This window comes from Lepus europaeus, chromosome 23 (assembly GCF_033115175.1).
Source record: "Lepus europaeus isolate LE1 chromosome 23, mLepTim1.pri, whole genome shotgun sequence".
In the NCBI taxonomy this organism is placed as follows: domain Eukaryota; kingdom Metazoa; phylum Chordata; class Mammalia; order Lagomorpha; family Leporidae; genus Lepus; species Lepus europaeus.
The window spans coordinates 27823480-27840934 of record NC_084849.1 but is presented as its reverse complement, the minus strand read 5'-3'; the positions used below and the strand labels follow the sequence as shown (position 1 = coordinate 27840934).

The 17455-nt window shown below is 47.8% G+C and overlaps 1 protein-coding gene across 1 annotated transcript in view; it reads left to right on the top strand.

The window, feature by feature from the left end:
* MAPK1 (mitogen-activated protein kinase 1) overlaps positions 1-17455 on the top strand; it is a 103141-nt gene that overhangs the window by 48093 nt on the left and 37593 nt on the right. Inside the window, exon 2 of the mRNA XM_062181950.1 lies at positions 16303-16485. Within this exon, the coding sequence (XP_062037934.1) occupies positions 16303-16485 (183 nt within the window). The remainder of the gene's footprint in view (positions 1-16302; positions 16486-17455) is intronic.

Sequence of the window (17455 nt, the reverse complement as noted above, 5' to 3'; positions counted from 1 at the left end):
CATGCTGCCTATGTCTGAGGGGCCCGCAGACCCCCAGGCCCACTGGACAGCCTCAGCCAACCCTGACTGTTGTGGCCGTTTGGGGAGTGAACCAGCAAATGGAAGGTATCTTTCTCTCTCTCACACTGTGCCTTTCAAGTAAATAAATCTTTAAAGAAAGAAAAAGAATGCATTGGCAGTGTTGGGAGCCTAGCTGTGGGATGAAGTTGGCTGGCTGCTTCCTGGTCGTGTGTGGATGCTACCAGCACTGGAGAATGGCTGTTCTGCCTTCCAGGACGTGAGCAGAGACTGCATGTATGTAGCAAAGGCAGGTGCGCCATGAGGGTTTGTGAGGCAGTGGAGAATGAACATTAGGGAAAATGGGCAAAGGACTGCTCAAGTAAGGCTGTTCAGAGGAATAAAGTTCAGAGAGGAAGTTTGGCTCCTGAGCTCTGTAAGGTATAAAATGCACAGCCTACATGGCAGTCTGCGCGAGGCCTTTCATCCCCCAACACACACCACAGGACAGTGCGGTCAGTCCTAGCTGTTGGATGGGAAGGGAGTGCCGTGTGTAGGGAGAGCCCAGAATCTGCACAGTTGAAGTTGGAAAGTGACTGCCCTCTGTTGCAGTCTGAGAGGGCACTGTTGGTGTCTGACTGCAGCCGGCCTGGGCCGCCAGACTCGAACGTCAGAGTGTGCTGGCCGTCTGGTTAAGAGCAGTTTCAGCTATTCATGGAAGCCAGTGTTGAGGCAGCACTTGCGTGGTTCATTTTCCCTTGACACTAGCAGTCTTATGGAAATAAGTATTTCCTTCCCCTCAAATGTTAGGGACATGAAGATGGTTGAAACTGTAATTCCATGTGTGTTGGGCCGCTTGTCTTTGTTCTCTGGCTGTTAAATTTTGGGTAGTTTCTGTTCCTATATCTTGTATTCCATCAGCTTTTTCTTCAGTGTAGAATCCATTGCTAATCACAGCCATTGCATTTTTTTTTCATTTCCAGAAGTTAATTTGGATTTTTTGTAGAGCTTCTGTTTATCTCCCTATTCAGAATTCTTCACTTTCTTAAAATACGGAGTGTGTTTATAATTTTAACTTTGTCTACTCATTCTGTCATCAGTGTGGTTTCTGGGTCTGTTTTTTGGTGGGGTTTACTCCTGATTATGGGTCATATTTACCTGTTTTTTGGGGTATTGGTAAGTTTTGGTCATGAATTTTACAAGTCACTGTGAATTGTACACTGCTGAGTACCAGATAGTTTCTGGTATTCCTTTAAATGTTTCTGGACCTTTGAGGTGGGGGAGGGGCCTAGGGTGCAATTAGGTTTTCTTGGCAGAGTTGGATCCCAAAAGGCATTCTCAGGCAGGTCCAGAGCAGCGTTGAGCCGGACACTGATTTGGCCCCAGTACAGAGGCAGTGCCCTGCTGTGGTCTCACTTGCTGCATCCTGGGTTAGGAGCCCTGTGTCCTCTGGCTAATGGGACAGGGGTTATTCCCACCTTGTGCTTGGATTGTCCACAGGCCCTTTCTCACTGCCCTTTGCCCAGCCTTGGGATTCCTCCTCCAATCAGTACTCCTGGAGACTCCGAGGAGACGCCTCGCGGATCTCCCCAGCATGCTGCCCAGGCCCTCCAGGGAGGCCACCAGGCCCCACTGGGCTTTCCCTTCTACAGGACCGTCAGCCGAGATGCCTCGTGGGCCTGAACTTGCTGCCCTTCAGTGTCAGAAAACCGTTGTTTGTGTGTGTGTTGCCTGCTTTTTCAGTTGTGCAGGCAGGAGAGTAAATCAGTCCATTTCTCCATCAAGGCTCAAAGTAGAAGCCTCAAAGATATTTATAACTTCAGGAACTTACATAAAAACCCAAGTGATTTCCTTATTTTAAGCTGTATTGTTTCACATAATCTATATTTATTGGTTACTTTTCCTCCCATTGGAATGGAGAAGAAATTTAAATTTATGCCATCCCCCAAGTTTATTTTATAAATTGCCTCCTTGTACATAATTGGTTTTTGATTTTTCTTATTATTTGAAAGGTAGAGAGGGACAAAGAGCTTCTATCTGCTGGTTCACCCCCAGATGCCCACCATAGCCGGACTGTGCCAGACCAAAATCAGGAGCCTGGAACTCAGTCTGCATCTGCTGTGTGGGTGGCAGGGACCCAGATACGTGACTGCCACCTGCTTCCATGGTGTGCATTAGCAGGGAGCTGGAACGGAGAACTGCCTGGACTAGAACCCAGCGCTCCAGCATGGGGTGCAGGCATCCCAGGCGGCATTCTAACTGCTGTGCCAAGTGCTTTCCCCTATGTAACTATCTTTAAACTGCAAGCTGATTTCATTTTGAATCTTACCTTTAGTTAATACTTTCATACATCTGCTGGTTTTCTCTAAATTGCAGCAGCCTGGGCTGGGCTAGCCCAGATCCAGGAACTCCAGTTAAGTCTCCAGTGGATGGCAGGAAACCAAGAACTCGGACCATCATCTGCAGCCTCTTGGGTGTGTTAGCAGGAAGCTGAGGAGCCAAGATTCAAACAAGCACTCTGGTATGGGACACCAGTGTCCCAAGTGGGGACTTAACCCATTGTGCCACACCACCTGCCTCACATCCGTATTCTTCTTCTTTTTAAATATTTAGTTATTTATTTGAAAGGCAACAAAAAGTGACAGAGAGAGAGGGAGAGGCATTCTTCCATTGGTTCACTTCCCAAATGACTAACAGCCAGGTCTGAGCCAGGCTGAAGCTAGGATCTAGGAACTCCATCCTGGTCTCCTACATGGGTGGCAGAGGCCCAAGTACCTGGGCCATCTGCTGCTTTCTTGGGTGTGTTAGCGGGAAGCTGGGTCAGAAGTGGAGCACCTGGGATGCGAGCCAGCGCTCCAGTGTGGGGTGCCAGTGTCACAAGCTGCAGCTCCACAGCGCCAGCCTCACATCTTGTCTCTAATGATGCTCAGAGAGAGGCAGGTGCGGTTATGTCTTACTTGTTTCAGCTTCCACTGCGTGTTTAGGCTATTGTAAATGTTCAGTACATGTTTGTCGAATGATTGAGGTGGGCTTTGACTTCCAAGATTCGCTTAGGTGAAGCTTTCCATCTTTTCAGGGATGTTTTTATTCCATCAAGAATTCATCTGTATTTTTATTGGATATTAAAGCAGCTCATTGTTAAATGTTTCTTCCTAATTATTAAATTAAGCTGTAGTCACCTGTGTACTAATTATAATCAGTTTTAGAGGTATCATTTAGTGGATTGATTTTTTTATCTTAATTTTATTTATTTATTTATTTATTTATTTATTTTTGAGAGAGAGACAAGATAGTGTGTTCTCATTCACTGGTTCACTCCCCCAGATGCCTGGAATGACTGAGGCCCCGCCAGGGTGAAGCTAGTAGCCAGGATTTTGATGTAGGTGTGTCCCATGGGTGACAGGGGCCCAGTTACTGAGTTGTCACTTGCTGTCTCAGGCCTCAGGATGAACTGCGTGAGCACTGGAGTTGGGAGCCAAAGCTGGCGGTGGAGCCCAGGTACTCGAGCGTGAGGTGCTGCATCTTAACTGCCAGTGGCGCTGTGTTGATGTTAACTACACTCCAGACTCTATTTAGAATTCACTAGTTTTTCCACTGATTCCCCCCCATCACACACACACACACACACCCAGTCCAGCCATGGATACCATGTGCTCTTCCTTGTCTGTAGTCTCCCTCTGGTCTGTGGTGGTGTCTTGCTTTCTTTTCAATGACCTTGACAGCTTTGAGGAGCTCTAGTCAGTTTTGTATCATGTCTCTCAATTTGGGTTTGCCTTTTTTTTTTTTTTTTTTTTTTTTTTTTGACAGGCAAAGTGGATAGTGAGAGAGAGACAGAGAGAGAGGTCTTCCTTTGCCATTGGTTCACCCTCCAGTGGCCGCTGCGGCAGGCACACTGCGACCTGCGCATCACGCTGATTCGAAGCCGGGAACCAGGTGCTTCTCCTGGTCTCCCGTGGGGTGCAGGGCCCAAGCACTTGGGCCATCCTCCACTGCCTTCCCGGGCCATAGCAGAGAGCTGGCCTGGAAGAGGGGCAACCAGGACAGAATCCAGCGCCCAGACGGGGACTAGAACCTGGTATACCGGTGCCACAGGCAGAGGATTAGCCTGTTGAGCCGCGGCGCCGGCCAGGTTTGCCTATTTTTTAAAAAATTTATTTGTTTTGGGGCCGGCGCCGTGGCACGTAGGTTAATCCTCTGCATGCGGCGCTAGCATCCCATATGGATGCTGGTTCTAGTCCCAGCTGTTCCTCTTCCAATCCAGCTCTCTGCTGTGACCTGGGAAAGCAGTAGAAGATGGCCTAAGTGCTTGGGCCCCTGCACCAGCGTGGGAGACTCGGAAGAAGCTTCTGGCTCCTGGCTTCGGATCAGCGCAGTTCCAGACGTTTCAGCCATTTGGAGAGTGAACCAACAGAAGGAAGACATTTCTCTCTGTCTCTCCCTCTCACTGTCTGTAACTCTACTTCTCAAATAAATAATAAAAAATCTTTTAAAAAATTTATTTGTTTGAAAGGCAGAGTTACAAAGCAAGGTTGGGGGGAGTGCTGGATAAAGGGAGATCCTCCCTCCACTGGGCCACTCCCCAAATGGCTGCAACAGCTGGTGCTGGGCCAGGCCGAAGCTAGGAACCTGAACACCATCCAGGTATCCCACATGGATGCAGGGTCTCAGTGTCTTGGGCCATCCTCTGCTTTCCCAGGCTCATTAGCAGGGAGCTGGATCAGAAGTGGAGCAGCCAGGCCTTGAACCAGCACCTATATAGGATGGCAGTGGTTTAACCCACTGTGCCCCAATGCCAGCCCCTTGCCTAATATTTTGCTTTTTGGCTGGAGTTAGGAGCTTTGAGGAGAGGAGTATTACAGATGGGAAATGCCCCCTTGTCTCATCACATTGGGAGTTCTGTTACCCATGTTATATAGCACTGCTGATTTTAACCTTGACCCCTTAGTTACGAGTTTCTCTACTGTGAAGGAACTATTTCTTCCCTTGCCAATTTACATTTTTGAGAAAATAAGTCTTTAAGTCTGGCTGGCTCCCACCATGTGTGGAATGGGCTCAAGACTGCATTTGCAATATCCTTGAACATGAGTGGCCTAGGGGCTGGCACAAATGAACGCTGCGTTATCCCCAGACCAACATACTTGTGGCTGTTAGCTTGTTCCTTGTGGCATTCATGGCTCACCTGTAGGGTCTTGTTAGCCAGGCTTCCCCCGGGAGAGGTAATAACCAGAGCAGTATTTTGTTTCTCTGCAGACCTGGTTACAACTGATGAAGGAGACAAGTGCGGGTTGGAATGTGCTGTTCCTCCTCTGAGGAAGTTTGTCTCACAGGAACAGGACCCAGCTAGGAAGTGTGAGGTTTGTGAACCAGGCACCAGTGTCTTCTGGGTCTGCCTTAGGCTCCCTGATCCAGAGCTGTGCTTCCCACTGTCGTCCTGGGTGGGCTGACAGGATCTCCCTGCCCCCAGAGCACCTGGTGCGCCATCCTCCGCCTTCCATTCTCAGTTAGCTGCTACCTGAGGAACGTGATAAAACAGAAAGGCTGCCATGCTGGAGCTGCCTACATGGCAGCTTGGGAGGCTTCCCAAGATCAGGGTGTAGATGTCTGAATGTGGCCCAGCTCCTGCTGCAACCCCTGCCAGCCACCAGGGGCTTCCCCTCACCCACTGCCTTTGAAACCCCCTGGACCTCTCTCAGTTGTTCACCAAGGTTTCCCACAAATGCTCTTTACCCTTTAGTAAATAGATGCACTCTCTCTGCTCTTGTTCTCGTCCTCCGTAGCCAGCTCCTTGTGCTCTTTCTGCTTTCCGAGTGCTGTCCTTTGTGGTGTCGTTTCTCTTCAGCGGTGCTCTCTGTTGTGGCTTCTGTCAAGGATTCTGTGTTAGTATTTTATGTAAAACAACTGAGGCAGACTCACTTTATAAAAAGTTTATTTTAGGGGTTGGCATGGTGGCGTAACGAGTTAAGCCACTGTCTGCAATGCCAGCATCCCATACAGGCACCCAGTTGAGTCTGGACTGCTCCGCTTCCCATCCAGTTCTCTCCTAATACACCTGGGAAACAAGTAGACGATGACCCAAGTGCTTGGGCCCCTGAACCCAAGAAGCTCCTGGCTCCTGACTTCTGCCTGGCCCAGCCCTGGCCATTGCAGCTGTCTGGGGAGTGAACCAGCAGATGGAATCTCTCTCTGTGTCTCTCTCCCTCTGTCTCTCTGTAACTCTGCCATTCAAATAAATAAAACTTTTTTATTTTTTTCAAGATTTATTTATTTATTTGAAAGAGTTACACAGAGAGGAGAGGTGGGGGAAGAGGGGGTCTTCCATCCGCTGCTTCACTCCCCAGATGGCCACAGTGGCAGGAGCTGTGCAGATCCGAAGCCAGGAGCCAGGAGCTTCTTCCAGGTCTCCCATGTGGTTGCAGGGGCCCAAGCACTTGGGCCATCTTCACTGCTATCCCAGGCCACAGCAGAGAGCTGGATGGGAAGTGGGGCAGCCGGGACTAGAACCGGCGCCCATATGAGATGCCGGCGCTTCAGTCCAGGGTGTTAACCTGCTGTACCACAGCACTGGCCCTAATAAAACTTTTTTAAAAAAAATTATTTTGGCCCACAGTTTTGGAAGCTTACAGTCTCAAGATCAGGCAAGACCAGTTGATTTTGGCTTCTGGTGATGGTGTTCTTGCTGGCAGAGCCCCAGTGTCCCAGAATCATGTGGCAGGAGACCAGGAGCCCGAGAGAGTGAGTGTGTGTGTGTGTGTGTGGGGGGGGGGGTCTCTTAGAAAGTTACCAGGGGATGGGGCCAGTGTTGTGGCTTACTTGGTTAATCCTCTACCTGCAGCGCCAGCATCCCACATGGGCACTGGTTCTAGTCCCAGCTGCTCCTCTTCCGATCCAGCTCTCTGCTATGGCCTGGGAAGGCGGTGGAGGATGGCCTAAGTTCTTGGCCCCCTGCACCTGCATGGGAGACCAGGAAGGGACTCCTGACTCCTAGCTTCAGCTCCTGGTGCAGCTCTGGCTGTTGTGGCCACTTGGGGAGTGAACCAATGGAGGGAAGATCTTTCTCTGTCTCTCCCTCTCACTGTCTGTAACTCTACCTCTCAAATAAATAAATAAAATCTAAAAAAAGAAAAAGCAAAAGAAAGCTACCAAGGAGGCCAGTGCTGTGGCAGAGTGGGTTAAAACCTTCCCTGCAGCGCTGGCATCCAGCATGGGCACCGGTTTGAGTCCCAGCTGCTCCACTTCAATACAGCTCCCTGCTGATGATGCACCTGAGAAAAGCAGCAGAAGACAGTCCAAATCCTTGGGCCCCTGCATCCATGTGGGAGATCCAGAGGAAGCTCCTGGCTTCAGATAGGCCCAGCTCCAGCTGCTGCTGCCATTTGGGGAATGAACCAGCAGACAAAAGATCTCTGTCTCTCTCTCTCTCTCTCTCTCTCTCTCTCTCTCTCTCTCTCTGCCTTTCAAGTACATAAATCTTTTTAAAAGAAAAAAAAAATCCATCAGGGTTTAATCACAGAGCTCCACCTTCATGATCCAGTCCAGGGACACACCCAACATCATAATGGGATCAAGTTTCACTCTCTTGGGGCGATGAACTCAAGTCTTTGGGGAAGTAAACTGCTGAGTTCACGGGGACAAATACTCAAACCACAGCAGATTCCCTCTTCTTGCTGAGGAAGGGCAGAACTGTCATCTTGGTCTGAATCACGGGCAGATACACCACGTCGTCAAATCAGGGCATTTAAAACTGTTGCCCCTGCCCAGTCTTCACTTCCTACTACCCAGGCCCATCGTGTTTGCAAGGCCTGGATCGAGAATACACATGGAGCCCACATACCGTGAAAATCAAGCGGGAAACATTAAATAGAATGTGTTCTCCTCCTGTGACCCATACAGCCTCATAGTGACCCAGAAGGTTGGGTTCATTTGAGCATCTCGTGCCAGGCGAGCAGGCCTCCAGGAACCCCACGTCCCCTCTGCAGCACCGTGCCCTGCTGTGAGCTCATGTGCATGTGTGCACGCACGCGTGATCCAGGTGCTGTGTATTCCCACAATCTGCTGCCGCTTGGCCACCGGTCAGAGTGCATGCTGGGGTTGCATTCTGCTCTCGGCCCAGCTGCGAGACAGAGGCCCACCCAGCTCTGGGGCAGGGAGTTCTGCGTCCAGCATATTTCCTTGACCCAATAAGCCTCTCATGGGAGGGGCTGTAATGGGGCAGGACCAGTGGTCCTCCTCACGTGATTGCTCTTACTTTTCTTTGCCAAAAGCCTACTCATCCTCAACATGGTTTATATGGGCTTCATTTTCTGTTACTCTGTCCATGAATACTTTTACAAAAAAAAAAAAAAAAGTGGCCGACGCCGTGGTTCATCAGGCTAATCCTCCACCTGCAGCGCCGGTACCCCAGGTTCTAGTCCCAGTTGGGCGCCGGTTCTGTCCCAGTTGCTCCTCTTTCAGTTCAGCTCTCTGCTGTGGCCCAGGAGGGCAGTAGAGGATGGCCCAAGTGCTTGGGTCCCTGCACTGACATGGGAGACCAGGAGGAAGTACCTGACTCCTGGCTTCAGATTGGCGCAGCACCGGCCATGGCGGCCATAGGGGAGTGAACCAACAGAGAGAAGACCTTTGTCTCTGTCTCTCTCACTGTCTGTAACTCTGTCTCTCTCTCTCTCATTGTCTAACTCTGCCTGTCAAAAAAAAAGACCTTTCTCTCTGCCTCTCCCTTGGTCTATAACTTAAAAAAAAAAAAGATTTATTTGAAAGGCAGAGAGAGAGAGCTCTTCCATCTGCTGATTCAATCCTCAGATGGCCACTTTGGTTGGAACTGGGTCCAGCTAAATCTAGGAGCCAGGAACTCTATCCAGGTCTCCCACATGGGTGCAAGAGTCCAAGTACTTTGGCCATCTTCCACTGCTCTCTGAAGCACATTAGCAGGGAGCTGGATTGGAAGCAGGACAGCCAGGACTTGAATTGGCAATTCAATACGGGAGCTGTGGTTGCAGGCAGCAGCTAAACCCATTGCACCATACCGGTCCCATCCCTGAATACTCTTACTTGGAGTGCGTCTGCCCACCTTCTCCTTGTATTTCCAAAGTGTTTTACTGTGATAAAAGGCCAAGAGTGTTAAATATTCCTGTCTCCTTCCCCCACTAAACATTAAAAAAAATTTATTTTTTTTATCTATTTGAAAGAGTTTCAGAGAGAGAATGAGTGAGAGGTCTTCTATCCGCTGGTTTACAACCAAATGGCTGCAACAGCTGGAGCTGAGCTGATCTGAAGCCGGGAGCCAGGAGCTTCTTCTGGGTCTCCCACGCCCCACTAAATCTTACGAATTGGATCATCATTTGTTTTGCCGCCAACCTTAACACCAAGTGTTGCAAGTGGGAAGTGCTGAAGGAGCGTGGCCTGAGTCCACCACAGTTCTGGCCTCACTCCTGTGTTGTTGTGGAAACCCTTTAAAAACAGGAAGTGCAGCTAGTGTAGGATGGCTTGTGCCTGATTGACTCACACTTGTTCCCTTTTCTTTCCCGAGTGATCACAAAACACTGGTTAAATAATCTACTCCAGGATGTTATGGACTTCTGCTTCCAAATTTATTGATCATATGCTTCTGGAATCTCTGTGTTCCCACCCAGCCCTGAAATGGACTGGGGATCCAAAGAACCATGGTTGAGAAGTAGTTGGTACACAATTAATTGCACATATTTAAAGTGTAAAATTTTTTTCAAAAGATTTACTCATTTATCTGGAAGTCACAGTCACAGAGAGGTATCTTCCATCCACTGGTCCACAAAAGGCTGCAATAACCGGAGCTGAGCAAGGTTGAAACCAGAAGTCAGGAGCCATCTGGGTCCCCCATGTGGGTGGCAGTAGCCAAAGTACTTGGGCCATCTTTGCTTTTTCCAGTCCATCAGCAGGGAGCTGGATCAGAAGTGGAGCAACCAGGATATGAACTGGCATCTGTGTGGGATGCTGGTGTCACAGGCAGCTGCTTTATCTGCTATGCCACAATGCCAGCCCCACAGTGTAAAATTTGATAAGCTTTGACGCACTGTACCCCTGTGAAACGATAAGCACAATTGAGAGAATGAACATGTTCATCATTTCCAGAGGTGACTTGGTTTTCATTGTGGGCCCCTTCCCCGCCCCTCCATCCCCACCCCTGCTCTGTGGCAGCCCCAGGCAACCTTCCCAGTAGTATATATTTCATATATGTGGATATACTTTTCTTTTGGTCTGGCGTCACTCCACACAGTTATTTGAGATTCATCTGTGCTGCTTATGTCGGTAGTTTGTTTTACTGTCAGATGGTAGGAGTGTTTTGAGAACTGAGACGATGCGTGTGCTCACTCCCTGTCTTGACCTCCTCTCATTCCCCACCATTTATGGAGCTTAGGATAGAATTCATCTGGGACCTGTGGATTTGTTAAGATGACTTAGTTTGTTTTTGTTTTTGTTTTTTTTCTTTTTAAAGATTTTTGTTTTATTTATTTGAAAGAGTTATAGAGAGGTAGATACAGAGAGGCTTCCATCCGCTGGTTCACTCCCCAGATGGCCACAACAGCCGGAGCTGCACCCATCTGAAGCCAGGAGCTTCTTCCAGGTCTCCCACGTGGGTGCAGGGGCCCAAGGACCTGAGCCATTTTCTGCTGCTTTCCCAGGCCATAGCAGAGAGCTGAATCAGAAGAGGAGCAGCCGGGACTAGAACCGGCACCCATATGGAATGCCGGTGCTTCAGGCCAGGGCTTTAACCCACTGTGCCACAGTGCCGGCCCCGACTCAGGGTTTTTTAATTTTCCAGACAACCCTGTAGTGTTTTCTGTAATGGCTGTACTAACTTACATTCTCCACTAGTAGTACAGAGGTTCCCTTAAGTCCGCATCCTTGCCAGCACTTGCTCTATGTTTCGTCGTTTTTGTTCTAACAGATGTGAGCGAGTGTCTCACCGTTGAGTTTGATTTGCATTTTTCTATTGATTATTAGTGTTGAGGGTTTTTTTGTTTTGTTTATTTGCCTGTTGGTCATATGTTTGTCGTCTTTGGAGATCCTTCTGTTCACATTCTCTGCTCATTTTTTAATCCAGTTGTTTTCCTACAATTGATTTGTTTGAATTCCTTTTATATTTTGCTTATTAACGCCTTATCAGATAAGTGGCTTGCAAATATTTTCTCCCATTCTGTAGAGTTTGTTTTCAACCTGTTGATTGTTTTCTTAGCTGTGCAGAAGCTTTTTAGTTCGATGTGATCCCATTTGTCTATTTTTGTTTCTGTTGCTTGTGCTTTTAGGATCATACCCAAAAATCATTGTTTAGACCAGTGCCAAGAAGCTTTTTCTCTGTTATCTCCTAGAAGTTTTATGGTTTCAGATCTTAGTTAAAATCTTTAATTTACTTTGAGTTGATTTTTCTATATGATGTGGGATTAGGATCTAATTTCATACTTCTTGTGGGAATCCACTTTTCCCAGTATCATTTATTGAAGACTTTTCTCTCCAGTGTGTGTTCTTGGCATCATGGTCAAAGATTGCATGACCATAAATGCATGGATTTCTTTCTTTCTAAGATTTAATTATTTATGTATTTAAGATTTATTTGAAAGGCAGAGTTACAGAGAGACAGAGGCAGAGAGACAGAGGTCTTCCATCCGCTGGTTCACTCCCCAGATGACTGCAGCGGTGTGAGCTGTGTAGATCCAAAGCCAGGAGCAAAAAGCTTCTTCCAGGTCTCCCACATGGGTGCAGGGGCCCAAAAACTTGGGCCATCTTCTGCTGCTTTCCAAGGCCATACCAGGGAGCTGGATTGGAAGTGGAGCAGTCAGGACTCAAACCGTGCCTATATGGGATGCCAGCACTGCAGGCGGCAGCTTTACCTGTTGCCAACAGTGTCAACCCCAAGATTTGTTTATTGACTTGAGAGGCAGAATTACAGACAGAGAGAGGGAGAGAGGGGTATTGTATCTGCTGATTCACTCCCCAGATGGCCACAATGGCTGGAGCTGGTCCCATCCAAAACCAGGAAGCAGGAACTTTTCTTCTGGGTCTCCCACACGGATGCAGGGGCCCAAGCACTTGGGCCATATTCTGCTGTTTTCCCAGGCTCATTAGCAGGGAGCTGGATCAGAGGTGGAGCAACCAGGACTCAAACTGGCATCCATTTAGGATGCTAACACTACAGGCAGGTGTTTAACCTACTGTGCCACAGTGCCAGCCCTGTGGATTTATTTCTGACCTCCCTATTCTCTCGTTTGCACTGGCCTGCATGTCTCTCCACAAGTAGCATACTAGTTCTACTCCTGCCTTGGTTTTATTAAGGTAATGTAATTGACCGATAAAAGCTGTATTTACAGCATACAACGTGTTTGATAATATATGTATGCTGAGAAATAAATCAAGCTAGTATTATTCATCACCTCATTTTTTGTGTTGAAACATTGAAGATTTGATCTCTAACAGTGTTGATATAGTATCTGATACATTACAGTGTCCATTACATGAACATATCTTCGAACTTTTCATCCTGTGACATCTTCCTGTTGTCCCTGTCCCCTTTTGATTACTTTTGATTACTGTGTGGCACATTTTGAAGTCGGATGATGCCTCTGCCTATGTTCTTACTGTTCGAGATGACTTTGACTATTTGTGTCTTCTCAGTTTCTTTAATCAGTGACATCATTTTCAGTATACAGATCTTTCCCCTTCTTGGCTAAATTTATTCCTAAATATTTTATTGATGCTGTTGGAAATGGAGTTCTTTTCTTAATTTTATTTTTTGATTGTTATTGTATAGAAACACAACTAATGCTGTATGTTGGTTTTATACCCTGCTACTTCACTTAATTCATTTATTATAATGGTGTTTTGATGAAGTCTTTAGGATTTTCTGTATATACAGTCACATAATCTGCAGACAATTCAACCTTCATTCCAGTTTGGATGCCTTTTATTTCTTGTCTAGTTGCTCTGATTTCTTGAATACAGGTTGCAAATGGTCACCCCACGCGGCTCTTGATCTTAGAGAAAAGCTTTCGGCTTTCTACTGTTGAGTTTATGTTAGATGTGGGCTTTCTTGTTCCTTCTGTACGTAATTTCTTGAGAGTTTTTAATCATGAAAGGATGTTGAATTTCCTTCTTAAAGGCTGAGTAATATTTGTTGCAGTATTCAAGCATGCCGTGTTTAATTATTAGAGCATGCTCAACCTATTCCCCTCCCCCTCCCCCATGACAGCATCTGGCTGTCCACTCCCCCAAATGCCTGTAGTGGTTAGGGCTGGGCTAGGTTGATGCCAGGAGCCAGGAGGTCCATCCAATCTTCCACGTGAGTGACAGGACACACCTACCTGAGATATCACTTGCTGCTTCCCAGGGTGCCCATCAGCTGGAACTTTAAGCCAGGCACTCACGTGGGCAGCAGGTAACCGCCCGGCCAACACCTGCCCGACATGTCTTGGCTATCGTGCATAGTGATGCAGTGGGTGTGGTGTGCTAGTGTCAGTTCTTTTGGGTATATAACCAAAGGGGAGATTTCTGGATGATATGGCAGTTAAGGTTTTCATTTTTCAGGAGCCATTGTAGGTGCCCTCCAAAGGTGTGCAAAAGTCCTGATTTCTGCACCCTTGCTGGCTCTGGTTTTGTTTCTGAGGAGTGTGAAGTGGCCGGTCACTGGAGCTGTCTTTCTTTACTGATTGGTAACATGGAGTGTCTTTTCATGTGCTGCTTGGCTATCTGTAGATGTTCTGTGGAGAAATGGCTGTTCCACATGACGTCTGTCTGAGGGAACCACCTGTGGATCCCTGGGATATGACCACCTGCTCATAATGTGTTGTCTTGCTGTGTTGTGAAATCATGTCTGCTTGTTTGTTTTCAGTTGATTTTCAAGCTTGTGCTTAGAAAGTGGAGTTGTCTTTAGAATGTTTTTTCTTTTAAACCTTCATCATCTGTCTGTGTGTTATATCCTAGTCATGTTTGTACAATACAGGGATTATTGGCCTTATAGGGATGAGTTAAGAAACTCTTCATTGTCTTAACCTGGAACAGTTTATTTAACTTTGAATTTTTATTTTTAGAAAGATCACATTTATCAGTTTAAAGAAAAAAATGTAAATATGTTAAAGTTAACCCATCCGAAGACTATACAGTTATGGATTGGATTAAGAACCAAACTGTAGCTGTAAACTGATCCAGGAACACTGCAGAAAGCTGTAGTCTGGCCGTCCGTCCGCGGGGAGAAAAGGTGAATGAGCAAAGGTGAAGGAAAGCAGGGAGCCACGCACAATGGTTTGAAGACACAAGCTGATAAGTCCATGGTGAAAGGAATGCATAACAAAGAAAATCAAGAAGAAGCTTATTTGTGAGGACCTCTGTGATTGGGTGAACAAAGGCAGCACAGTGGGCAGGTAACCGGCCAGGCAGGAGCAGACCACACTCAGCGGACAGGGCCTCCCCTTCTTTTCAGGTTGGATGGGAGGAGAACGACTTCACTCCCACCTAAGAGGAGGCGCCAGGTGGTTATTCATTTCATCACTGAGTGTTGATAAAACAGGGGCACGGTAACCATGAGCTACTCTTGGAAAAAAAAAATGTTACTTTGTGTTTGATAGGCAGAATAGAGAGATCAGACAGATAAAAAGAGCTGCCACCCTCTCTCTGGTTCACTCCCCAAACCCCCACAGTAGCCCAGCTGGGCTGGGAGTGCCACCCAGATCTCCCATGTGGGCGGCAGGAACCTGCTGCCTCCCAGTGTGGGATGTGAGGGTCCCAAGTGATGGTTTTAATTGCTGACCAAAAGCCTGCCCTTCTGCAGCTGTTTTTTTTTTTTTTTAAAGATTTATTTTATTTATTTGAAAGACAGAGTTACAGAGGTAGAGACAGAGAAAAAGGTCTTCCATCCACTGATTCACTCCCCAGATGGCCGCAACAGCCGAAGCTGTACCAATCCGAAGCCAGGAGCCAGGGGGTTCTTCCAGGTCTCCCATGCGGGTGCAGGGGCCCAAGCACTTGGGCCATCTGCTGCTGCTTAGCAGAGAGCTGGATCGGAAGAGGAGCAGCCGGGACTAGAACCGGCACCCACATGGGATGCCGGCACTGCAGGCCCGGGCTTTAATCCGCTGCGTCACAGCGCCGGCCCCTGCAACTGTTTTGATCTGTGCTGTCTTTGGTTGACTCAGTGGTCTTTCTGTGCTCTGAATTACCAAAAAAGTTTTTATTCCTAAAGATACTTGCTTCCAGTAGTGAATAAGCTTAATTAAACTCTACTCCTTTTGCCTGCCTGCCTGAAAGTCACTGGCTAGACCTTTGTGCACTAAACCAAAGCAAAATAGACTTGATTCTTGTATTTAAAGAATAGGTTTTGTTCCAGATACTTGGGAGCACCTGTGTATAGTGTAGTGATGGTGTTGTGGAAGGTCTTCCCGGCGCAGCCGTGGGACAGAGTCTGACAAGAGCAGCAATGCCTCCAGGAGAAGGGACTGATGCAGGTCCTGACAGAGGCACAGCCTTGAGAGCGGAGACCCTGCACTCCTACATTCTGAAACCTCGCCAGCGAGCATGAGAAGTGACGTCAGCGCCTGTCAGTGTTGTTTCATTCCTTTGGTGAATGGATCAGATACTGACGTTCCTTAATAGCAAAAGCGCTTACAGGAAATATTTCATGGAGGTAGTAGTAGTAATATTCAGAATTGTAATACATCGTAAAATTGAAAGTATTTTTTTTCTTTATCATTGCTTCTACTTGGAATTCTGTTAAGTCAGGCCTTACGGACAACTTGGAAAGAACTAGCTGCATGTTATGGCTATGAAAGTATTTTTTAAAGAATACTTTCTAGATTTTATCATAAAACTACACAAACATCATGGTTCAGTTTCGTAGAGGGGAAAAACAGATGCCTCATTTTTCAGGCGAGACAGAGTTGGCAGAAACAATCAAGGTCTCCACCTGGGTTGGTTTTGATAGGGACAGACACAGACGCGTGGTTGATGGTCACGTGCACGTTTCTGCGGAGTCCGAGGAGTTGGACCCAACAGTCAGAAGTTGTTTGGAGGCAGGGTGATCCGTGTGGCTGCAATGTGCTTGCTTGTGTCTCTGATCATGCAGAGGGGCACGCGCCCAGTGCTCAGGCCAGGCCCCGGGGCGGAGCTCGAGGTGCGGTCTGTGCTGTCCTGTGTCAGCAGCTTCTGCCCGAGCGGGAGGCCTCTCTGTGGCTGTGCTGCCTTCACGAGTGTGAAGGAGATACCTGGGCACTGTACTGAAGATCCAGTGCTTCATCGGTTTGTGTATTCTGTGTGCTGTTTTTAATGCTGTCTCTCTCTCTCTCTCTTAAGCTCTGCTTATGATAATGTCAACAAAGTTCGAGTGGCTATCAAGAAAATCAGTCCTTTTGAGCACCAGACCTACTGCCAGCGAACCCTGAGGGAGATAAAAATCTTACTGCGCTTCAGACACGAGAACATCATTGGAATCAATGACATTATTCGAGCCCCAACCATTGAGCAAATGAAAGATGTGTATCCTTTCCTGGCAACTGACTCCATTCTCGGTCTCACCTTGTTGAGTGAATACCACTTGAAATCTCCTGGGTGTACCGGGGTAAAGGAGAAATGCTCTAAGTGTGGTTATGGGAAATCTTGGTGAATGCTGTTTCCGGTCATCACAGGGACGAGTTACTTGGTTGGGGAAACGGAAAAAGCAGTAGAGCAGGAAAGGAGATCCTGGACGGCCCACTGGTTCCATCAGTTCCGTCCTGATCTCAGACCGTGCGTACCCTCTCTGTAGGACTCAGCCTCATTAAGGCAACCCAGCCCTGAAAGGACCTGGTGATCTCTACCAGCGTTCAGAAACCCGCACTGAGGAGGCCCCGACGAAGCTGCCTGGGTAGAGAAAGGCCCTTCTGAGAGAAGGAGAAGGGTGAAAAAAAGTCTCTGGCAGAGGACAGGGGTTAAGTCAGGCCTCCTTGTAGTTACACGCTCACACTGCTTCTCATCTGGCCTGAATCTGTAGGAGACAGCAAATAGAAAGGAGTTGCGTGGAAATTAATAAAAGAAGCCCATAGGCTCTGCTAACTGAATTATTAGGGTGGAGTTAAAAGCTCCGGCTTTTACCTTTCTTTCTGTAAGAGAGAAGACTGCTAGTGCAACTCAGGTTTGGGTGCTGAGATGCAGGGCAGGGCAAGGAAGCATGAGGAGCAAAACCAGCGCAAGCCTCCCCTGACTTCCCAGAATTCCAGGGAGCCAGAGAGCAAACTGCGGACAGGATTCAGCAGCAGTGTATCCCTAGACTGGTCTTTCTGAACGTCTGGTGGTTGATCTTGGTGGAGACGGGGGCAAGAAGGAGGGAGAAAGAGCAGTGAAATTCCAAACTGCTGGGACAGAGGAGCAGCCTGGGGTGTCGCCAGCCTCTCCCAGCCTCTTCCAGCAAGCCGCGCAGGTGCTTGTTGGCAGTGGATGGCCGGCTAGCCGGGTCCGCCAGCCTGCTCTG